The sequence below is a fragment of the Neophocaena asiaeorientalis genome, unplaced genomic scaffold (assembly GCF_003031525.2).
Source record: "Neophocaena asiaeorientalis asiaeorientalis breed wild unplaced genomic scaffold, Neophocaena_asiaeorientalis_V1.1 scaffold409, whole genome shotgun sequence".
In the NCBI taxonomy this organism is placed as follows: Eukaryota; Metazoa; Chordata; class Mammalia; order Artiodactyla; family Phocoenidae; genus Neophocaena; species Neophocaena asiaeorientalis.
Genome location: NW_020175208.1, coordinates 2235099 through 2257426, shown reverse-complemented (window position 1 = coordinate 2257426; position 22328 = coordinate 2235099). Strand labels below are relative to the sequence as shown.

Below are 22328 nucleotides of genomic sequence, written 5' to 3'. Positions count from 1 at the left end.
TTAAAGAGGCAGCTGAAAAGGCAGCCAAGAATCTGGCTTAGGGATTAGAAGCTCTGGCTTTCTAGGCTGCGGACAACTGTCTGCTCAATAATCATCCAGCCTGGCAAGCAGATATTTTTTCTGTGTATCCTCGGTTCCAACTAGCGTTTATCCAGTGTCTGTTGTGTGTCAGGCACCAAGCAAAAAGCTGCTTCTTGTAAATTTCATTTATTGCCAATGAGTCCGAGAAGGTGGCATCACCAGTCTCTTTTTCACATGGGAAACAGGAGCAGAGTAAATGATTGGCTGGGATTTGTCGTACATCCCCTGAACTCCAAGCACAGTGCTGGTCTCCACTAGACCAAGCTGCCTTGTCCTTGGGCTCAAGAAAATCCTGCAAATCAGCTGAAGGTCAAGAGGGTGCAGGCTCTTCTGATGAACACATGCTTGGACCTTCCTGCCTTCTCACGACTTCCAGTGACCACAAGATCCAGAATTCAATGTCAGATCCAGAATTCAGTCATTTTACTGGCCCACATCCCCTTAAAAAATTGCCACAACAGGGGATACAAACATTTAACACACTTTATTGATTTAGGGGCCAAACAAGGCAGCATTTGGACAGTTAAGAAAGGCACCTCATTGAAAATAATACATCACAGTGTTGTTGAGTGATCCCAGTCACAGGATTTGAGGATGGAAAGGACAATCTTTGGATAAGGTCGCTTAGGACACTTGCTCATTTATTAAAAAGGGTCCTTTCACACGACATGGATGGAGGAAGGCAAGAGTGTAGGGCTGTGGCATATGCTGGGTGGCTGTCGAGAGCTTACCCACGAGAGCCGGCGGGCTGGTACATCAGTGGTAAGTTGGGAAGGGAGTGAGACCAGCCTGCTCCACCTGCCCCAGGACTCCAGTAAACCTGATTTGCTGAGCCACTACCCCCATGAACATACTCTATATCTCTTTCAAATGGGGAGATGACTTTTTGATCTCATGGTATGGGGAACCAGGGTTAGTAGTCAACTCCTGCCCTGTTCCAAACTACAGGACAGACAGGACAACAGTGTGATTTCCTGCGTTCCTGGGCTGGCATGAGGTTCTGATAAAAGCTGAGGTCTTAGGGCACTGGCTTTAAAAAATATCGTCACCAGTCTGGAGTAAATGACAACGTGATTCCTTAGAAATAATACTGCATCTCCCTGTTTCTATTTATACCCTCCAATCAGTGTTCTAAAAAATCAATTTTTCCCTTTGCTTATACTTTTTAAGGCTCCTACTCCATGGAAAAGAAGTTGCTTCACTACAGCACTGCTGCTCTTCCCATTCTCCTCTTGAGCCCTCACCACTCCGCCCTCTCCATCCTTACCCGGACCACCCCTCCCCTCTGCCCAGCACCTAAGAGCAGGGATCACGCCGCAGGGTGATGAGCAGTGGTGCAGTCTCGCCTGGCCTTCTGTTACTAGGCTGAAATAGAGAGGAAACAAGAGAGAACAAAATGGGTTTTTAAAAACCAAGTAAATATCAGAGAAGCTTGGCATGCACGCCCTGGCAACCAAATGCATAAACACTGGACATTTCTCTGCCAGGTGAAAGCTCTCATGCCTGCTGAGGTTAAGGTTCTGGAATTAAATGAAGCAAAAATTGAATCGTACCTACCCCCAAAAGGGCATATGCAACCCCGACGATCTTCCAGTTTTCACTGATAGCCCCAAAATCACACGCACGTGTGTGCACACGTGAATGCATATAGATGGATGACAAATATCTGAGTAAGGATCATGCACACTCTATCAGCAAACATTCAAGGACCTCACCTTTGAGGCCAAATGCCTGCAACTGTCCCTACTTGAAGAGGAGTCGACTCCAAGATTCACGAGGCCACCCTCACCCACAGAAGGAGCCCAGATCCCCAGACAGAGCTGACAGTTTTGGTTTCACTGCCCTTCCTTGTCCATTCCCAGAAGTCATGTGCTTCCCAGAAACACCCCATGCCAGATTGGGTTTCCGCTGAGAATGGATGGAGTTAGTTTACAGCCAGGGAAACAAGGCAGAGCAGAGTCAGCAGACACTCACTTGAAGCAGACAAAGAGGGACACGAGATGGCCACTCTGTCCACCTGCAAGATGTACCCATAGCCAGCTTCCAGGTGGACAGAGGACAAAACCTCTGGCGGGCCCACAGACAGCAGGAGAACTCACGTCAGATGGGGACTGGGCACTTTATAGTCCACTAAACTGAGTCAGCAGACTACACTGGGCAGGTGGCATTATTTATTGGACCTGCCACTGATTTTTTTCATGTTTTTTTTCCAGAGGCTGCTGTTTTTGTGGTCCCTCACAGCAGTCTATTAATTCATCTGTTTGCCCCAAATCAAACCAGAGACCAAAAGGCACAGCACGGACCTCAGGAAATGTTTAGTAGTTGGGAGCTGAGGTTAGGAATAAAAACTGGTTACTGCCATAGGTGATCTTATTTTTGAGGTGATCCTTTCTTGGGGAGACTGGCCACCACCATCATGACATAAGGGGTGAAGGACTGGATCTGGAAGGGAGATGGTTTGAGTTTAAAAGGGATACATCTGATTTGGGTTTCACATCCTGCAGAGAGATTGGGTTTGAATAAATTCTAATCAAAATGATCCCAAAATGATCCTCAAATCACTGTTTTGTTCCTACTTGGAAAGAGAGGCGAACATTAAAAATAAAAACAAACCTACCCTGGTCTCTCTTTGGGGAAGTGGACTGGCTGCCCTCAGATGCCCAGCCTGGATGTTCAGAAGACTGTCTAAATTCAAAAGGACCTTTCACCTGGTTTAATTCTTTGGCAGCAATTCAGTATTCAACACAGGTCCCAGATGATTCCTACTTTACAGAACCATGGTGCAGTTCACAGAAATATTCCAACTTGGCCTGGCTCTTTCTATGCTGATACCCTCTCCCAGTTAATTTCTGGAATCTATAATGTAAGCGCCTTTTCCTTCCTGTTTAGGGGGAAAAAATTAATGATCCCTTTCCACACACTGACTCATTTGGCTTTTCATTACGGGTGAGAAAACAAATGGAATTTCTGGCCAACAGTCTGCCACTAGGAACTGTGGCCCTGCCTGACTTCATGTGACCCAGGACTTCTAATTAGCTGTTGGAGATGGAAAAAATACTAGGGAACTGGAATGCCTGGTAGATACCTGAGTTAGTTTATTTTGGTCAAAAAATAATCTAGAGTATGGCTGAAGAAATAAACAGCTAGTAAAGCAATCTTGCCTACAACTTAGAAAGTAGGAGAGTGTACACATACTTATACCAACACACTCATTTGCACACGCACACACGCCCACACACACAGATGAGATGAGAGTTGCACACACACCAAAGATACATGAAGCAAGTGCTTTTTTAATCAGTACATCAAATGATACTCTTGCTGGCCTGAAGAAGCTTCCCTCTGCCTGCTCTGCCATTCCCACCCACTCCTTCAACAGGGATAGGAAGAAGAAAGAAGTTCCTTTTTGGACCCAACATTATATAAACATAACCAAGTCTTTACATGTGGCTTTGGAGAAGGCTGCTAGGATGCTTGCAAACACAACGTCAGGGGTCTGGGATGCATCGATGGCAGAGTGGATCCCCCGTTTACTGTAGTACTCCACCAGCGGGGCAGTCTGAGTGTGATAGGCCTCCAGGCGGATTTTCAAGGCCTTCTCATTATCATCTGATCGGCGGACCAAGGGTTCCCCGGTGATCTGAGAACAGGAAGAGGGGGATGAAAGGCCAGGACTCAGCAAGTTCTCCTAATCCAACGCTGGATGCAGATCTGAGATGCTGTCTGATCCCAAAGTCCATCAGAGGGAAAGACAAGACCTTCTAGACCCCCTCCAATAAAGAACTATAAAGAACTTCACTATTCCCAGCAAGTTGGTCCCAGGAGCAGACCACTTGGTCCAGAGAAATCAGGGAGCCTGAAACAGCAACTGTGAGGAAAGGGCTGAGACAGGGGGACAGACAAGGTCTTTCTCTCATGGCTTGTGCTCAGGCTGTTCAGCTTCCAAGACAAACACTTCTAGGGTGAGAAACAAGAAAGACAGAGGCCCCTGAGACCAGGAGAATACATCAAAATCACAGATGCAGTAGCAATTAGGATCTTAGCTGCATAAGTATTCAGTGTTTTCACTGGGGTGCCGGCCATCAACATTCTGAAAGTGGCAAGTGACAGGGAACACTGAGTGACAGAACTGCCAACTCTGTGAAACGTGACGAAGTTGCCAGATAGCTTTGGAACCTGTACGACCTGATGAACTTGTCTCGCATGACAAAGGTAAATCCAGGAAATTCTTACTGTTGCCTGCGTGTTCTAAAACAGACAAGGTGAACTATTTATGGCAAATATTACAGTGTGAGACCCCCCCTTGTACATCTGCAAACAATTAAAGACTGCCATAGGAACCTGGCAGTGTTAACCTGGCCAAGCTCTTCCGAATCTGTAGGGTACAGTACAGTCACTAGAGAGAGAAGACATTCTTCTGAAGCAGGACTGGTCAACAAACATCTCTTCAGTACTGTCCTTCCAACCGTGGCTCTAATCCGGGGCTTCCAAGCAGCCTTCTCCTGATTAGTTCACCATTTAGGTTGCCATGATGCCAGGAAGGGGCTGCTCTGGACAAAAGACAGGTACAAACTGGGCACTGGGGAGTGGCTGGCACTGGTGGCTACCTCAAGGTCAAGCAATAAACCCCTTGGAGGGACACTCTAAAGATGAGCCACAGCCCATGTGATTTACGTGATAGCAATATTTCTCATGGTTAAGTTCGTAATATTGGTAGGAATAAAGGGAAAACGGGAAGAACAAAGGGAAGAAAGAAAAAAGAAAAAAAAGCGAAGTAAGAGAGAGGAAGGAAAGAAAAGGAAACTTCCCGTCCTGAATTTACATACATCATCTTTCATGGGCTCCTTTGGGGGGTTGAACTCCTCGTGGTAGGAACGGCCACTCTCGGGGTGAATCAGTCTGCAAGATAGCAAATGAACAGGAATCAGGCTGCCGGAACCCCAGGGGTCTCCAAGATGACAAGCACAGACAGAGAAGCTGGATGCAAGGACTTTAATCCAGCAGAGAACCTCGTTATAGGAATCTCTTACTTAGGAAAATAACTGGGCATATGCCAGAGGGAGTATGTTTTCTCTTTTTTTTTCTCTCTTTTTTTTTTTTGTGGTACGCGGGCCTCTCACTGTTGTGGCCTCTCCCGTTGCGGAGCACAGGCTCCGGACGCGCAGGCTCAGCGGCCATGGCTCACAGGCCCAGCCGCTATGCGGCATGTGGGATCTTCCCAGACCGGGGCATGAACCCGTGTCCCCTGCATCGGCAGGCAGACTCTCAACCACTGCGCCACCAGGGAAGCCGTTTTCTCTTTTGACCCAACATTAAAATACGTGTCTGGCTGAAGAGGCTGGTATAATGACAGCCTAATTTGGCTGTGTGAGACCATTCTAATTCAGGCCTTAAGCTGAATTCAGGGGCTACAGAGCAACGAGTCACGATCCCTGCTCACAAACAGTGATTAATTTAGAGGGGGAGACAAATGTGGAAATAAAAAACTACAATAAATTTGGTAATCCTTTAACAGAGATTTGGACAAAGTGCCACGGGGGACAGAGAAACTAACCTTATTTTCTAAACTAGTTTGGTTATAAAACCAGAAAGGTGCTATAGGAAAAACATGGGCTATGGATGCAGACATCAGCAGACAATGCTGAACACCTCTGCGACCACACAGACACAGAAAGCCCAGCCATCAGAGGGAAATATTCAAGGCATCAGGGAAAACAACATATTAAGTCATAGAATAAAGAGCTCAAGAAGAAGCATTTACTTGGCACAGAATATGTAGCTGGCAGCTGCATCTCTGCCGTGTCCCCTTAAGCAACAAGCCCACGCTCCTGACTGGGAGTGGTCACACCACAGGAGCCCCGAAACCTAAGAAGGAAAGGAGGCAGGCCAAACACTGCTCGGCAGCTGGTGCCCACAACTTCGCGTGGCTTCCCAATTCTATGCCAACCAAGGTCTGCTTATTTAACTGATGGCTACTCTCCTCATGACGGTCTGTTAGGCCAGAGCTTCCCAACATTTTTCACCTCTTGGCATACACAGAAAGTACTCAGCGTGCTTGCTCTGGTGGCTGAGGGGGTCAATATCTCAGCACATCAGTTGGGAAAGTCTGGGTTAGACTATCGAAGCCACACGTTTGTAAAATGTGATACTGTGTTTTAATGACAGCATATTTTGGGGGGCCAAGTGGTCCATTTATAGAATAAGGTGGTCCATTTACAGCATGGGGGACAAATTGATAGCAGAGTGAGTAAGTTACACTGAGTGGGCCTGTGACTGCAATCATGTAACATGAGGTTGGGCCCTCCTTTATTTCAGTTGCTGGAGGGGTTCCTCTGGTGCATCCACTGGGAAATGACACCCACTAGGAGACCCAAGGAGAGGACGAGCAGAAGCTGCGGGGCTGAGCTACAGCTTTCCTTTGGGAAGGGCTGGGGGCATGAAGTGTGGACCACGTTTCTTTTTTTTTTTGGCCATGCTGTGCAGCATGCAGGATCTTAGCTCCCCAACCAGCATCGAACCCATGCCCCCTGCGGTGGAAGTGTGCAGTCTTAACCACTGGATCGCCAGGGAAGTCCCTGGACCTTGTTTCTTCACCTTCTAGAAAGCACAGGGCACATAGCAGCCAGGCTGCAACAAACACAATTCTCTCCTCTCCATGTCTCTACATCAGCTCTTGCGCATTCCCAGATTCCCTCAGCCCTCCAGTTACATATAACACTGCTCCTTCCCCACTTCCAAGTATCATTTTAAGAAGAAGGCAAGACTCATTCCCTAGAAGGGAAAAGAAACCAATCTCCAAGTTCTTAAAATGGGACTGGTCTTAAGTACCAACCAAAACAGCTCTACAAGCCACTGAGCCTGGCCTGGATGTGGAGGTGAAGATGTGGAGGGATCAGGCTGGGATGCTACAGCCACTGCTACCTTGGGTGTGATACTTCAGACGCCTGTTTTCTCATCCACAAAATAGGGATGGTACAAGACATTAGGCTAATGATACCAGAGAGCCAACACTGAATAGGTTAATATCAAAACCCACCAGCCATACTTACGGCAAGAAATAAAATAATAACCCATAGAAGTGAGGTCAGAGCCAATTCTGAAGACATTTACAGTGGGGTCCTTATCATGTCAGATTTAAATAAGATCCATATTAAACTGGCTAGTTCCTGACTCTTTTTCTTGCAATAATCAGCATAGTGGACGAGGAGGCAGAAAGCAGGTTTTTGGTGCTAGTTCTGCCACTGATATGCAAGTGGGCTTGGAAAAACACCTTTACACAGTCTGACCTGTTCTGTTTCCTCCTCTGTAAGGGAGAGGGCCACACTACACCACTCACTTCCAAACCGAGAGACCGAGTCTTGCCTCTTTCGCCCTCTACAATTCTGGAGTTTGTTCTTCAGAATCTCTCAGTGCCCCACCAGCCAACCCCAGTCTCTATCACTTCACTGGTGGATCACATCAGGCTCCTCCAAGTAGGGTCCTTGTCTGTTTCTTATTTCCCTCAATTTAGCCTGTATACCAGGACCAAGCTAATGTTCTCAAAATGCTGTATCTGCCACAACGCCTAGTGGCTTAAGAACATCCCATGATTCCTGACTCAGTCATGTCTACCGTCTCTTCCTTGGCAGACCTTCCCCAGCCAGGCTCCCATTCCACCTTCCCAACCGCACTCATTCTACCACCCGGCCTCCCAGGCCATTTCTCCAGCTCTGGACAGACATTTTGCAAGAAGCCTTAGCTAGAGCCTCTCCCTCAATGCATACTCATTCTTGCCTCTACTCCCTTATGGGAAAGCCTCAGCAAAATCCTCTCTATCCAGGAAGGTCAAGTCAGACTTTACACCTTTCCTAGCCAGACTTCCCTCCCTGCCCCCAGGCTGTCTTCCTGGACCCCTACTGCACTAAACAGCCCAGGTTTCACGTAGGGATTGTAGACGCTCTGAGGTCAGACATGGGCACCAGCATATTGTCCTATATTCTCTACTGGTCCCCTGCTCCCAGAGCTGTGCCTGCACAAAGCAGGCACTTAGGAAGCTGAGCTGATCAGATCAAAGGCCCCTCGTGTCACCTAGTACTATTAACATCTGCTTTGCAATGTCCGGGACCCCAGCCCTGGTCATGTCCCTTCTTGTCAACCCTACTGCTTCTTGGACTACATCAACTTTGCTTGCCTACTCTGTGCCAGAGCAAAGAAACAAAATTCCTGCACTGAAGGAGCCTATGCAATAGCTGGAAACATGAAACCTGGACATTTGAAAAGAAAATTAATATAAGGTGGATCTCACTGTATCTAACACAGCCTTCCAGAACACCTCTAACACTTACTCTGCTGCCTCTCTCCTTAAAGATATGGACTGCAGACACATGGAGAAAAATGTTCAACCTCATTAGGAAATCAAAGTAATAACATTTATAATCAGAAAACACTGCCCCCTTAATTTAAAAACTTACATGTACTATGATGGCCAAAGCATGAATTTAACAATGGAAAACTGGAAGAACACAAATGTACAACAATTGGGGAACAATTAAGTAAATGATGGTTCATGTACTGTGAAATATCATGCAGCAATTAAAAATAATGGTCATGGAAGTCTGGTTCAAGATGGTAGGCTGAGCACCTTCCTGAGGCTCCATTAAAGTGACTAAGGGGGCTTCCCTGGTGGTGCAGTGGTTAAGAATCTGCCTGCCCATGCAGGGGACACGGGTTCGAGCCCTGGCCTGGGAAGATCCCACATGCTGCGGAGCAACTAAGCCCGTGGGCCACAACTACTGAGCCTGCGCTCTAGAGCCCACGAGCCACAACTACTGAGCCCCAGTGCTACAACTACTGAAGCCTGCGTGCCTAGAGCCCGTGGCTCTGCAACAAGAGAAGCCACCGCAATGAGAAGCCTGCTCACCACAACTAGAGGGAGCCCACGCACAGCAACGAAGACCCAACACAGCCAAAAATAAAAACAAATAAATAAATAAATTTTTAAAAAGTGACTGAGGGATTAAAAAAAAGCTATATAGCCCATAATAAGGACAAGAATGGGAGGGTCTCTTAGCGGTTGAGAGCTTCCCACATATTTTTGGAAGGCATAAAGCAGATGGTAGCGTGGTAGTGAAAGAGGGCTGAGGAAACTGTAGCCTAAAGCAGTGGCACTTTTTAGGAGCAAACTCATCAGAGGCAGAAGCATTTCTGTGTTCAACGTTAACTACTATAGAGAAATAAGCACTTTAAAACAAAACACGCAAAAAAATTATAGTGTTATTCGCTAAGCTGGCTGTACCATGAGCAAGTTTTTCCTCAATCTTCTAAACTGTGTAGATGGTCCTATTATTTTTATAATAAAAAGCCTACAGCAATGTATGGCAACTTCAACTGAAATCGGACTTAAAAAGCACTAAAATGGAGATACAGACGTAAGGAATTTAGTATTTCTTTTTTTTTTTTTTTTTGCAGTACGTGGGCCTCTCACTGCTGTGGCCTCTCCCACTGCGGAGCACAGGCTCCAGACGTGCAGGCTCAGCGGCCATGGCTCATGGGCTCAGCCACTCCGCGGCATGTGGGATCTTCCCAGACCGGGGCACGAACCCATGTCCCCTGCATTGGCAGGCGGACTCTCAACCACTGCGCCACCAGGGAAGCCCAGGAATTTAGTACTTCTTAAGCACCCAGGTAAGCAAGGCTCTGAAATATGCACAACATGCTATCTACCATGCATGATGGGTCCTCGAAGCAGGTACTATTACTTCCTCTCTACATATGAGGAAACAGCCTTAGAGAGGTTAAGAAACTTGCCTAGGGTCAGAGTTAAAAGGTGACAGGACTGAGTTGCTGCTGGACTTCAGATCCCTTCTCTTCCTTCCACATCCCCATCCCATGTCACCACATAAGGTCAATCCATGTGGAAACGGCACTAAGCTTCATGGCTGGGGTTAGGCCGGAGCAGTTCCTGTCGTCTGACAAAGCTCTGAGGAAGCATGAAAAGAAGGGACCTTCAGGGGACAAATACCTTCCTGTGATTCTCCGGATCAGCAGAGAGTCTGGGATGCTGAATTCAATCACAGAATCAAGCTTCTCTTTCCTCTTCTCCATGAGGTCATCAAGCTGTAAAAAAGCGTGTGGCCCACCTAAGCTACCAGAGCTTGATAAGACCCATTTCCCTCAAAGGAATAAAGAGATAGAGGGCCAGGATTTGCTTTCATGCAATGGTCATACAAAACCAAGCCACTCACCATTTCTGCCTGCCTCACAGTCCGAGGGAAGCCATCTAAAAGAAAACCATTTTTGCATGGAGGCGTCTCCAAATTCTTCTCAATGAGCTCCACGACCATTTCATCACTCACCTGGAAGTCAAGAACAAAACAATCTTGGGGTTAAATCCATTAACTAGGTGGCATTAGCCCAACTCCAGGGTCATAAGTTTATGTCTGTATAACCTGATTACTAAACAGGTTCTTGACCCTAAAGAAGCAAAAATCAGAGCAAATATGGAGTGGCTCCATTTGGAAGATTCAGTTTCATGATTATTTCTGTGGTTACTATATACACATTCTCTTCCCTTGAGATTCTCCTGTATCCCAGTAATCTGGGTGAGGGAACAGGAGTGCCTATCACCCCACCAGGAGACCCCCATTTCTTAGGTCCTGAAGGCCTCTCTGGCCATTAGTCAGAGTCCTAGCAATCAGATAACAGCTCCTCAGCAATCAGCTGTCTTCAAGACATAAGTGAGGACATATGGCTGAGAGACCACCCAAGGAGGGCTCTAGGAGAGAATGGGGGTTGACCAGAATTGTAGAAAGGCACCAACTTTACCTCTTTCACAATTTTGATTAGGCTAACAGTAAAGCAACCCAGGCAGTCTCGGACAGGAAGCAACAGAGAAGTTCACTGACCTTGGCAAGACTGGTTCAGAACCAAGGAACCAAGAAGCCAGCCCAACACTCCTCTGAGCCCCTCTAAAAACCCCAACAAGGATCCTTCCTAGCTTCCAAAAACCAGTTTTCCTCCTGGGCTTCCACTGCAAGAAAAGTTCCCTGCCAGTATTAGAGTGAAGGCTGCACATTTTGGTAGCTAATGCTCTTATCTCCTGGGACCAGCTGTGAACTTGGGGACAAAGTATAAGCTCTGCGACTAAGTGAAGGCTAGAGATAAGTAATCTCATTGCCACAACCCAATTTTTTCTCAGTACGGGATCTTCCACCAAGACCCGAAGTCCAAAATATCTAGCTTTATGGCTTGACTTACAGCCTCATTAACATGCAGGGAAAGCTAGAAGTAAAGGGGCAGCTGGGCGCACAGGCAGGGCTACCCCAGGTCCAGAATCTCAAAGCCTGACGGGAGGCCCAGCACCCGCCCCAACCAACATTCTAAGATACGTAAAGACCAGAGAGCCAAGCACAAAATGACTTCTTCCCAAGGCCAAGTCCCAGAATAACTCAGTTACAATTAAGCTCCGGCACTAATCAAAAAACATTTAGTAGGTAATAAATTATACTTCTCCAATCAGATCAACTGGACTAAAAACAAGAGGAAATGCTATTATATTCACCAAATAAGAAGGATTACTTTTGTCAACTGCCAAGCAACCCCTCTGTTAAAGACACAGAACAGAATCACAAAAGTAGATTAAAAACACTTCTGAGACTTCCTGAGTCCTCTCTTGAATCACCCTTGAGTTCTGGCCTAGGGATGGCAGTTTCATTCTTGGTCTTAAAACTGTGTATTTAAAAAAAAAAAAAAGTAAAAAACAAACAAACAAACAAAAAAACCTGGGTATATTACAAAATGTGCCGGCACAAAGGAACTTCAAGAGTACCGTGAATAAAATAAGTGTCATAAATTCAGAATGAACCAAGTAACTTGCTACTGTAAAAGTTCATATAATGTGCCAGTTTGTTAAAACACCCCGCAGCACAGGGCTGTCCAACAGAACTTTCTACAATGCTTAAAATGTTCTATATCTGTGCGGGCTGGCAAAAACTTGAAATGTGGCAAGTGAAACTGAGGAAGTTAATTTTAAATTAAATTAAATTAAAATTAATTTCAGTAGTTACATGTAGCTGGTGCTCACCCTATTAAGCAGGGCAGATCTAGACTCTGAGGAATATCAACATTCACTGGTACCACCAAACCTACCAGTTTCCCGGCATCCATAGTTGCCTTCAGCTTTTTTCCCAGCTCTGAGCCAGAAGCCACCATGGCTCTCAGCATGTCCCCAGTAGCCAAATGGCAGACACAGAAGTTTTCAGCCAACTTGGGTGCCTATGAAGGGGAAGACAAAAAACAAGATATGGTTAACAGTGCAGGCCTTGGAGTTAGACTGCCTGGGTGTGAACCTGGCCCTGCCACTTACTGGCTATGTGAACTCTGACAAATGCCTATTTCCTTACCTGTAACTGGGATAAAAGTACCTTACATTATATTCTAACATATGACTATAGGGTTGTAGTTAAGAATTACATGAGATAATACATAGGCACTTAAAACAGTGCACCTAGCACAGGAAGCCATCATAAATATCAGCTATTATCACTACTTCCACTAGACACACTAGTGACACATAAGCCTCAGTTTCCCCATTATAAATGGGAAAAACAGGAACAGCAGTACCAACACTTCACACAGTTGCTCGGAAGTTTAAGAGTTAATGTATATAAAGCACCTGGCACAATGCCTGGCATGTAACGTGCTGAATGAATATTCGCCAAAGGGATGGACGTGTGGCTGTCAAGTACTGTGGTCACCAGTGTGGGAGGCAGCTGGAGCCAGGCGCAGAAGTCTCCCTCAGGCAGACTCGGTTCTTCCCTTCCCTGTCACTAGGGTATCTGCATTATCCGGGCCAAATCACTTAACCTCTCAAGAGGCTCAGTTTTCTCATTTGTCTAAAATGAAGGCAAAAAGTCTCTGTCTCAGAAGGTAGCTGTGAGGATCAGATGAGATATATATATGAAGAGCACCTGGCAAACATTAAGTGCTTGGTAGCTTTAGGGAGCAGTATAGCCTTTTGGCTAAGAGCATGGGCTTGAGAGTCAAACGCCTGGGTTTCAGACACCAGGTTCACCAATGGCTGGTTATGTGACTTGAGAAGAATTATATCACTTTTCTAAATTTTAAATTTCCTCTGGGTATAATGGAGATGGTAATAGTACCTATATCACTGGGTTGATGAGATTATATAGAATTCCACATACGCAGGGCCAGGCACTTTGTAAGTGCTCAGTGAACATCAGCTGTTACTGTAATCCCTGTCTTAATTCCATATTCATTCATACAGAAAGAAAATACTAATACTTCGAAGATGCCTCTTCTAAGAACCTTGCTGGGTACCAGGGAAACAGATGAATAGGAGACACAGACTCTGTCCTCTATGAGTTCATAGTTTGGTGACTATACCACAGAACGAAGACTAGAAGAGAAGAGACCCTGGAGAGTCCGACATTGGTTTTGTAGTGGCAAAAAAGAATGCAGAATTCATGAGGAATAGAATCAGTTCAAGGAGCTTAACACTTTGCTTTCTGGTTCAATTGTTTTGGAAAAGAAGTAGGGTGGGACCCTTGCTCAAACCAGTTCATTGGGAGCTTTCTTAGGTGCACATGGTAAAGGCTAAATAGATAGGGCTCAGGGCAACAGTGCTGGTTTGTGACTCACGGACTGATTCAGCTCAGAGAACTGACTTCATAGCAAAATGGAACCCAGATGAGGTATTTAAAACCACACTTGGGAAACCAGTGAAGGTCAGGACGCTCTGGTGATGGAAAACCTTCTGGTCCTTCGGGCTGGCACAGTGGCCACAAACCCAGAGAGCTGTGCTTTTCTGCCGATCTTTCTCCTTGGTTGCTGAAATTAACTTGGGTGAAAAATTGGGAGGTCAGGCTTGTTCCAGGGGAAAGAGTAACCGAAACACCAGAGAAGAGCTGTTAGCACCTAACCTTCCAATTTTTACCACTCTAAACCATAGGACTCTTCTGTGCTATTTCAGGTGACTAGATTCTACGGCTGTGTGGAAGCACACTCCCAGAGGGAAGACGCGGCATGGCGGAAGACTAACTCCTTCATTTCTTGCTGGCTGCACAGAAGTCAATGGGGTGGGCTGCAAAGAGCATGAAATTTGGAGTCAGACAGATTTGCACATGAGCCCTGGCTGCCCTCAATAGCTTTATGACCTTTGGCTAGTTACTTAATTTCTCAGAATCTCAGTTCCCTTACCAGTCAAATAGGGATAATGTCTACTCCATAGGGCTGTTGTGAGGGTAAAATGAAATAAATATCAGACACACCGTGGGCATTCAATAAATAAAAGACCTCCTTTCAAGGTCTTTCTTTTTTGCATTGCTCTTTACTCGCAAGCTACAGAAGCAGCCTGATGAAATAGCTGTATCTCACTCCCCTTACACTTCACGCTTATACTCTTTGTAGAGGAATGCTTCTCCTACTCCAAACCACCTGAGGGTACTGCTAAAATGTAGATTCTGATTCTACAGGGTGGGCCCTGAGCATCTGCATTTTAAACAAGCTTCCAGGCCTGGCTGTGCTGCTGACCCCTCGACCACACTCAGCTGCTGCTGAGGCCCCGAGACACATGGGTCTCACTAGCCATGGGCTACTGTTGAGCCCAAGAAATAGGCCCCCCATCTGTAGGAGGAACCTGTGGTTTGGGAAGGGGGTGTGGTTCAGAATGGCTAAAACCACTAGGGAGGCAGCATGGTGAGGTTAGTGTTCTCAAACATCAGTGTATTATCACAATCATCCGGGGCACTTGCTAAAAACACAAAGCCGGGCCCGCCCTTGAAATGTATGATTGAGTGGTTTTCGGGTAGCATGGTGGGATTCTGACGCACACAGATTGTGAAGCCCTGGGGCAGGGGTGTAAGACTGGGTTTTATAGTGGTTCAGATCCGGGATTTCCAGTTTACTCACTGTGTCAGCTTGAACAAGATATATAGCCTTAAGGCCTTGGTTTCTTCATCTCTAGAGTACAGTAAGTCCCTACATATGAACCTCCAAGCTGCAAACTTTCAAAGATGCAAACGTGCGTTCACATGTCCAATCATGTAAGTTCACGTGTCTGGCATACATTGTCACGTGCGTGCATCCTCTACAAGTGGCTGCGCTTTTGTGTACTTTACTGTACAGTACTGTATAAGAGTACAGAAGTATAGTATCTTTATTTCAAGCCCAGGATGTCCTGAAACAAGTGTAAAAGCAGCGGTGATGTAGCTGGTACTGCTAAGAAGTGCCAGGAATTGGAGGCCCAGAGAAAGGACGAAGACAGAAAAGAGGAAGAAGTAACTGAAGAACCGAAGAGATTCACGACACAGGAAATGGCAACGGGATTTTCTTTATTTGAGGAGGCACTGTTAGTTTTTGAGGCATAGCGCCTGAGAGTAGAATGGTACACGAAGGTTGCAGCAGCCATTCAGAATGCAATCCAGCAGTACTGTATCATCTATGACGAGAAAAAAAGAGGTACTACCCAGACATCACTGGATCATTTTTTCAAGAGGGTAGATAGAGTTGAATCCAGCAAGGAACCAGAACCTGTGCCATCACCGTCAGGCGCGAGTGAAAGAGTTGCTTGCCCTCCGTCTCCTATAGCTGACGATCCTTCAGCTCTACCATCTCCCACCTCCTCTCCCTCCTCCAGTCAGTAACTCTTCTTGCCTGTTCACCCTATGCCCCTGTATGCCAGCTGTTGGGCTGTACCACTGTACTTTTCAAGGTACTGTACTGGAAGATTAAAAATGTCTTCTTTATTTTATTTTTATGTATTACTGGTGTGAAAAGCATTATAAACCTATTGCAGCACAGTACTATACAGCTGATTGTGTTAGTTACGAACAAATTTGACTTACCAACGCGCTCTCGGAATGGAACTCATTCGTATGTAGGGGACTTACTGTACAGACAACACTGTCTACTTTCAGAGCTGTTATGGGGATTTGGCAAAATCATATACGCAAAAGAATCCAGCATAGTGCCTGGCATTTAGGGAAATAAAGGGAAAATGTCAGTCTTTAAGATTTGATTTAATCAAGCTCACTTGTTTTCTTACCTCGAAATCATCGTTCTACTGCTGTCTTTCCCACTTCCACCTCCAATGCTTCTGTACATGCAGCTGCAAACATCTCCTAAAATACTGCTGGACATACTACCCACCCCCCAACAAACATACATTCAGAAGCCTCAACGTTCCCCCAGGGCAACAGGGGAGAAGTCCCAATACCTTAGTCCAGCACTCAGTGTCGTCCACAACCAACTTCCTATACCTCCCAAGCTACTCAAATTTGCCTCCACAAGTCCCCTACCAGGATGCCCTGCACAACGGCAAACAGCTGCTCTATATATGCTTTCCAATTACATAACATAAGCCTCTCCATGGACCTCGGCTCAAGATCCTCTCTATGCAAGAATGCCCTCTCCCTTCCTCCTACTGGTCCAAGCTCTACCCTCCTCTGCAGTCAAATTCTGAGCATATCTCTCCCACCAAAAACCCTCCCCAAGTACCCTTTCTTCCTCCAAGAAGGAATCATATCAACATCAGTTAACTGGGTGTTTGCAAGATGCCAAGCAATTTTTCCATGCATTGTTTTACAGTATTTAGTATGTATAATACATAACAAATATGTTAGGTAGTAACTATTTTTATGTGCATTTTACAAATGAAATTCAGAGGCTAAGTTGCCCAAGATCACAAAGCTAGTAACAGCAGATCTGGCAACTGGCCTCAAGACTGTCGAGCCCTAGCTCTTATCCATGACACCACATGGCTTTACTAACACCCCCCCCCACCCCCAGAGCCTTAGTGGCTGTCTTTGGGGAAGTGTGTGTATATGTGTGGAAAGGAGCACAAGGAGGCCTTCACAGTGCTGGCAATGTTCTGTTTCTTCATATGGGTATAAGCTACACAAGTGTGTTCACATGTGAAAATTCATCAAGCTGCCCACCTAGGATATCTGTACCTTTCTCTATGTATATTATACTTCAGTTAAAAAGTTTAAAAAAAAAAAAAAGTTTTTTAGGGCTTCCCTGGTGGCGCAGTGGTTGAGAGTCCGCCTGCTGAGGCAGGGGACACGGGTTCGTGCCCCGGTCTGGGAAGATCCCACATGGCGCGGAGCGGCTGGGCCCGTGAGCCATAGGCTTGCACGTCCAGAGCCTGTGCCCCGCAACGGGAAAGGCCGCAGCAGTGAGAGGCCCACGGACCACCAAAAAAAAAAAAAAAAAAAAGTTTTTTAAAAGCACAGAAACCTGTGTTTGAATTTCAGCTCTGCCTGTTAACTGACCATGTAACCTCAGGCCAGAGATCCTTTAATCACTATAAATTGGATATATTAGTACCAACATCACTGGGTGTGTAGGAGGAAGAATGGAAGATTCTCAACAAATTATAGTTCTTTTCTAACCCTGAACTGTCCTAGCATTTGTCAGTCACTCATCTCACACTTCCCATATGGTACTCTGCACTAGTAAGTACTGCTTGCATGCACGTTCATTTCTGCCCCTACACCTAGATTGATAGCAAAGATAAGATGGTAATGCTGTTCAAGAATCAGTCACGAATTCAAATCCTATCTTTGCTACTTTATGTATGTCCTGGGGCAAGATACACACTAGGCCTCAGTTTACCAGGCAAAGATAACAACAGGACCTTCCTCCTAGGGCTGCAGGATTAAATCAGATGACACCTGTAACATCTTTGGCTGTGGGGGGTAGGGTCTGTCACGGAACCCAGCAAAGGGTGACTATTTTGCAATATTTAACCCTCTTGAGGGCAAGGGCTGCCCTGCATCTCTAGCATGGAACTTATCCAACAAAACATGCATAGGCAGGAGACAGATCTAACCCAGGGCAGCAGATAGCAGCAGAAAGAGCAGGAGCTTTGAAGTCATTCAGATGCAAGATCAGCCAATTCCTTGCCCTGTAACCTAGAGCACAAGCTCTTTGAGCTTTAGCTTCTCCACTGTAAAAGGTGGAGTAAGAGCATGGGTCTCACAGAGTGGTTTTTGCACTGTGAGCGTCAATGCACTGACATAACTGACAGAGCCTGACCTGCAAGATGGCAGCTGACGGCCTAAGTGTGCTGGCCTTGAAGAACTGGTGTCAGCTGGACACATGGAAGAAACTATGAAAGGGGCTGGCAGAGGAAACAGAAAACATACCCGTTTTGGCCACACCATAGGAACATCTAACCCTAAAAGGGAGACAGGGAAGTAACGTTATTTAAACAAAACAACAAATCCAAGTGTTCCAGATGTTTTAGACATTATTATGTTGATGCAAAAGCAGGTAGTTTAAAAATATTTAACTATTTTAGTTAAAAATGAAAAGTTGTAAAAGGAAACAGATTATTTCAGTCATGCCAACATTAAATACCTAAAATACTGAGTTATGCAGGTATAAAAGGAAGCACTAGTGGGAAGAAAACAAACATTACTGAGCAGGCACTAGGCACTAACCCAGGTTAGGATTTTACATCAAAGATCACAAGCATTTACCAGGCAGGCAATACAAATGAAGTGGGTCAAATAAAGCAACAGGCAGCGAAGAGGGCTATGCAGGGGACAGGAGAGCACATGGACCATCCAAAGCGGCATCCCCACGCAACTGCGTGCCCTGCTGGAACGGAGGCCCAGAACCACCAGATCTAACTTCTCAAGAGAAACGAGAGCTCTGGATTTTTAAGTGAAATTTCACAACTGAAAACACTGTGTGGTCAACCTATTATTTTGAAAGCTGACAAGTTATAGGAATAAATCAAGCATTTAACCTACCCTGACTGTACAACCATACCAAACAGTAGGTGAGAAGTTTCTCTTTATAGAAATATTTCAGCTAATAAATGAAAAGGGAATGATATAAGTAGAACATCACCATTTTGCCACCCACAGTGAATTCCTGGACCCAGGCACTGAACACCAGAGATAAGCAGACACAGTATGCCTCCTAATGGACAGCACACCACCACCTGTGAGGTAGTTGGGTCAAAAATTGAACCCAGATCTGGTTAATTGTTTTTTTACAGGAAAGAAAGAAGAAGATGTTAAGTATGGCATGGGGATACAACAAAAAAATTCTCAGAAAGAGGGATACTCCCAGAATAAACAACTTCCACAAAAAAGCTGCAAGGAAAAAAAAAGGGGGGAACCTGTAAATTAAAAGGGACTTGAAATGACCATATTTGTGAGACAAATGAATGGAAATGTAAACATTTACTGTTATTATTGTTTTTAGGGGATAGTGTGCTTGTTTACAAAAAAGAATTTGTCTTTTAGAAATACACATTGAAATATTTACAAATGAAGTGTTATAATGTCTGGGAGCTGCTCTAAAATAATCTGTGAAGGGAGAGTGGATGGGGAAGGAATGGCCACCAGCTGATGGTAGCTGGGGCTGGATAATGGGTACATGGGGGCTCATTACACAATCCTGTCTTCTTTTGTGTATTCAAACTCTTCATAATAAAAAGCTGGGGTGTGTCTGCAGGCTAAATTCTGCTGCAGGCTGCCACTTTGCAACCTTTGATTTAGGAACACTGTTCTTTAAAACTCCATTAAAACTACAACCACCAGTACTCCTATTGTTCCAGTTATGGAGAGAAAGGTGTACAGAGGTTAAGTGACTTGTGTAAATCTTACCCTTAAGTCCCAGCTCTAATCACATCTCCTCGACTTCTACAAGGCCTTCTCTGACCAACTCCCATCATACATACACCCTTATAAATCAGCTCATAATATAATTTTCTTCAAAACTTCCTGAAAACATTACCCTTTACACCGAGATACAGCTGAGTTGGGGGGTGGGGGGATGTGTTACTAAGATAGGGAGTCAATAATTAGTGAACATCTACTATGTGCCAGGTTGTCATCTAGGTGTGCTTTACACACATATGTAACATAATTTTCCAGTATCCTTGTTAACTTTTGGTCTAGGGGGGCAAGGACCTTATCAGTCTTCTTTACTGCTCTGTCTCCAATGTTCGGTGCTCATGACATGTTGAATGAGTAAGGTTAAGTATTAGCCCCATTTTTCAGGCGAGAGCAGTGAGGCTTAGAAGTTACAAAGCTTGCTAAACTATAAAGCCCTTGTCTCAGCACAGGGATGGGTTGTCCATTTCACAACTGCTGAAATTATTAACTTCAATATGAACTAAGAAAAAACAACTGATGCATTTGAGCTACCTCGTTTATCTCGGTCACTCAGCAAAAGTCCGTAGAGTTTGGGATTAAACATTCCTAAACTGCAGGTTACCTAATAACTGAGGGTGGTAGCAACAGGAAAGAGGAGCATTCAATGTTACTGAGGACAAGGAGGTTAGGTAACAATGACCCTCAAGGGCAAATCGGCTCTGGCTATAGAGAGAAAAGGGGAAGCGGTCTTTCTTCACCTAGTAGACACAGCCAAAAAGCAAAGTCACAGGAATGAACTGAATCTCTAAGACTCCCCTTCTCCTCATCACCCACATGAATCTGTGTTCATCCATTTCCAGTAACCTCATCAAATAATGTGCTGGGTATCACAGGAGCCCCAAGAATGAGTAAGACAAATGACCTGTCTGCCAGGACTTTGCAATCTTTGCAAGGGCTCAGAAGAGAAGAGGGGGCATAGAGCAGCACCCAGAACCCCATTCCCTTAGCAGATCAGACTTTCAGGAATTCCCTCCTTAGACCCTAACAGCAAGCAAAAACTTGACGGCGGTGGGGGGGGCAATGCCAGACCCCAGGCAGGAGGAGGATATTGATAATCCAACCTATGGGCTTCAAAATTCTAAGTGAGATCATAAATCCCAACCTTTATCTATGGGCCCATTATGTCCCAGGTGCCAAGTGAGGCCCCACGGTCAGCAGAAGGTAACTTCAGACTCCAATCACTCAGAGCCCTGAGGTTCCAGGCTCCATGAAGTCAATTTTGCTAACCTGAGAAAGCTGCCTGACCTCTCTGAGCCTGTTTTCTCACCTGTATATTGAGGTACTCTCTCCCATCCCCCCAACTTAACTGTCTCAGGCAGGTCATACCTCATTTCTCTTAGCAGTACTCCTAACCAGCACAGGCCAGCTCCCGCTTTCCCCCATGAGTGGGAGACGCTACTCCACCTTCAGGCATTAGTCATTACCAGAAACGTCCCCCTACCCCGAGTGCCTGGAACGTAACCCTCGACAACCCACTACCAAATCGCAGGCAATCTGGGGTCCCTGCGTCCATTCGGGTTGTAATCTACATGCCTCAGCCCAGGGCGCACCTTACCCTTCAAATCTTCCCAGCGTCTAAACCCTTAAGGGATCTAATCAGTCCTTAGGATCACCTAACACGGCACCTCAAGCCTGGGTCCCTCAAGAACTCTAACTCAGACTCCCTCGACCTCCAATGTGGACCCTCCCCCAAACACCTGCTAGAACCCCAGACTCCAGCCAGGGTATCCCTCCAGGCTTCAGCCAACGGCCCGGCTCAGGGGCGACCCAGACCTCTGGCAGCCCTGACCTTGGAGTCCCACGGGCTCTGCCGACAAGCCCGGCTCAGCAACTCACCTGGGTACCCTTGCCGGCTCCGGGCGGCCCCAGAAGCACGGCCCGGATGCCTTCAGGACACTCTCTAGCCGGTTCTTCCATGGGAACGTTGGGAGCCATGGCGGCCGAAGCCTCTCGCTGCTCAACCAGCCTGCACTCCTCCCAAGTCCACCGCTTCCAGGCCAGCGCGCCACGCACGCCACGCACGCCCCACTCACCGTTCACACTGGCCCGTCGACACGTCCGTCAGCCCACTCCGCCCACCCCTGAGAGCGACGGAAACTTCATCTTACCAACCACTCAGCGATACTGGGGAAGGCTGCTTTTGATTGGACAGGATCGGTAAGGGAGTAAGGAAGGGGAGGGCCATCACGGACGCGGGTGTGGGGCGCGCGGCGGGTATGCGGAGTGGGCGGGAAAACATGAAGCAAGCTTAGAGTCCCGGCTGAGAGTTCTAGGTTGGCTTTTGACAGTTAGTGACACCGGCAACCCCAGTGAAGTCCTATAAAATTGCCCGTGGGAGTACAAATGGGTGAAATCAGTCTTAGAAGACAAATTGGCAAATATGTATCAAATATCCTTTGGTCCAGCAATTCCACTTCCAGGAATTCAAAGGACATAATCTACGATATACGTAAAGATCTGTCTCACAAAGATACTAATTGAAGCACTTATAACAGCCCCAAAGTCCAAAACAAGTAAATAAAAAAACAAAGGCAATATGCTAAATGTTCAACAATAAGAGCTTAGTTAAATAAA

At 46.0% G+C, this 22328-nt stretch overlaps 1 protein-coding gene across 5 annotated transcripts; it reads right to left on the bottom strand.

Moving 5' to 3' along the window:
* Positions 1–550: 550 nt before the first annotated feature.
* Positions 551–21812, bottom strand: AK2 (adenylate kinase 2). Of its 5 annotated transcripts, XR_003005957.1 has the most exons (9): positions 21591–21727; positions 18228–18259; positions 12208–12333; positions 10305–10415; positions 10082–10176; positions 4908–4980; positions 3526–3721; positions 1639–2523; positions 551–1446 (listed from the first exon to the last, which is right to left on the bottom strand). XR_003005957.1 is itself a non-coding variant. In XM_024765268.1 (7 exons), exons 1-7 carry the CDS (start codon positions 21687–21689, stop codon positions 1442–1444), a joined length of 705 nt encoding a protein of 234 aa, XP_024621036.1. In that variant the 5' UTR covers positions 21690–21812; the 3' UTR covers positions 551–1441. The 5 variants fall into 5 exon arrangements, 3 of the variants coding, with proteins under 3 accessions (XP_024621036.1, XP_024621035.1, XP_024621037.1); XR_003005956.1 differs by lacking the exon at positions 18228–18259 and having other exon boundaries at positions 21591–21812; XM_024765268.1 differs by lacking the exons at positions 1639–2523; positions 18228–18259 and having other exon boundaries at positions 21591–21812.
* Between the last annotated feature and the right edge of the window lie 516 nt (positions 21813–22328).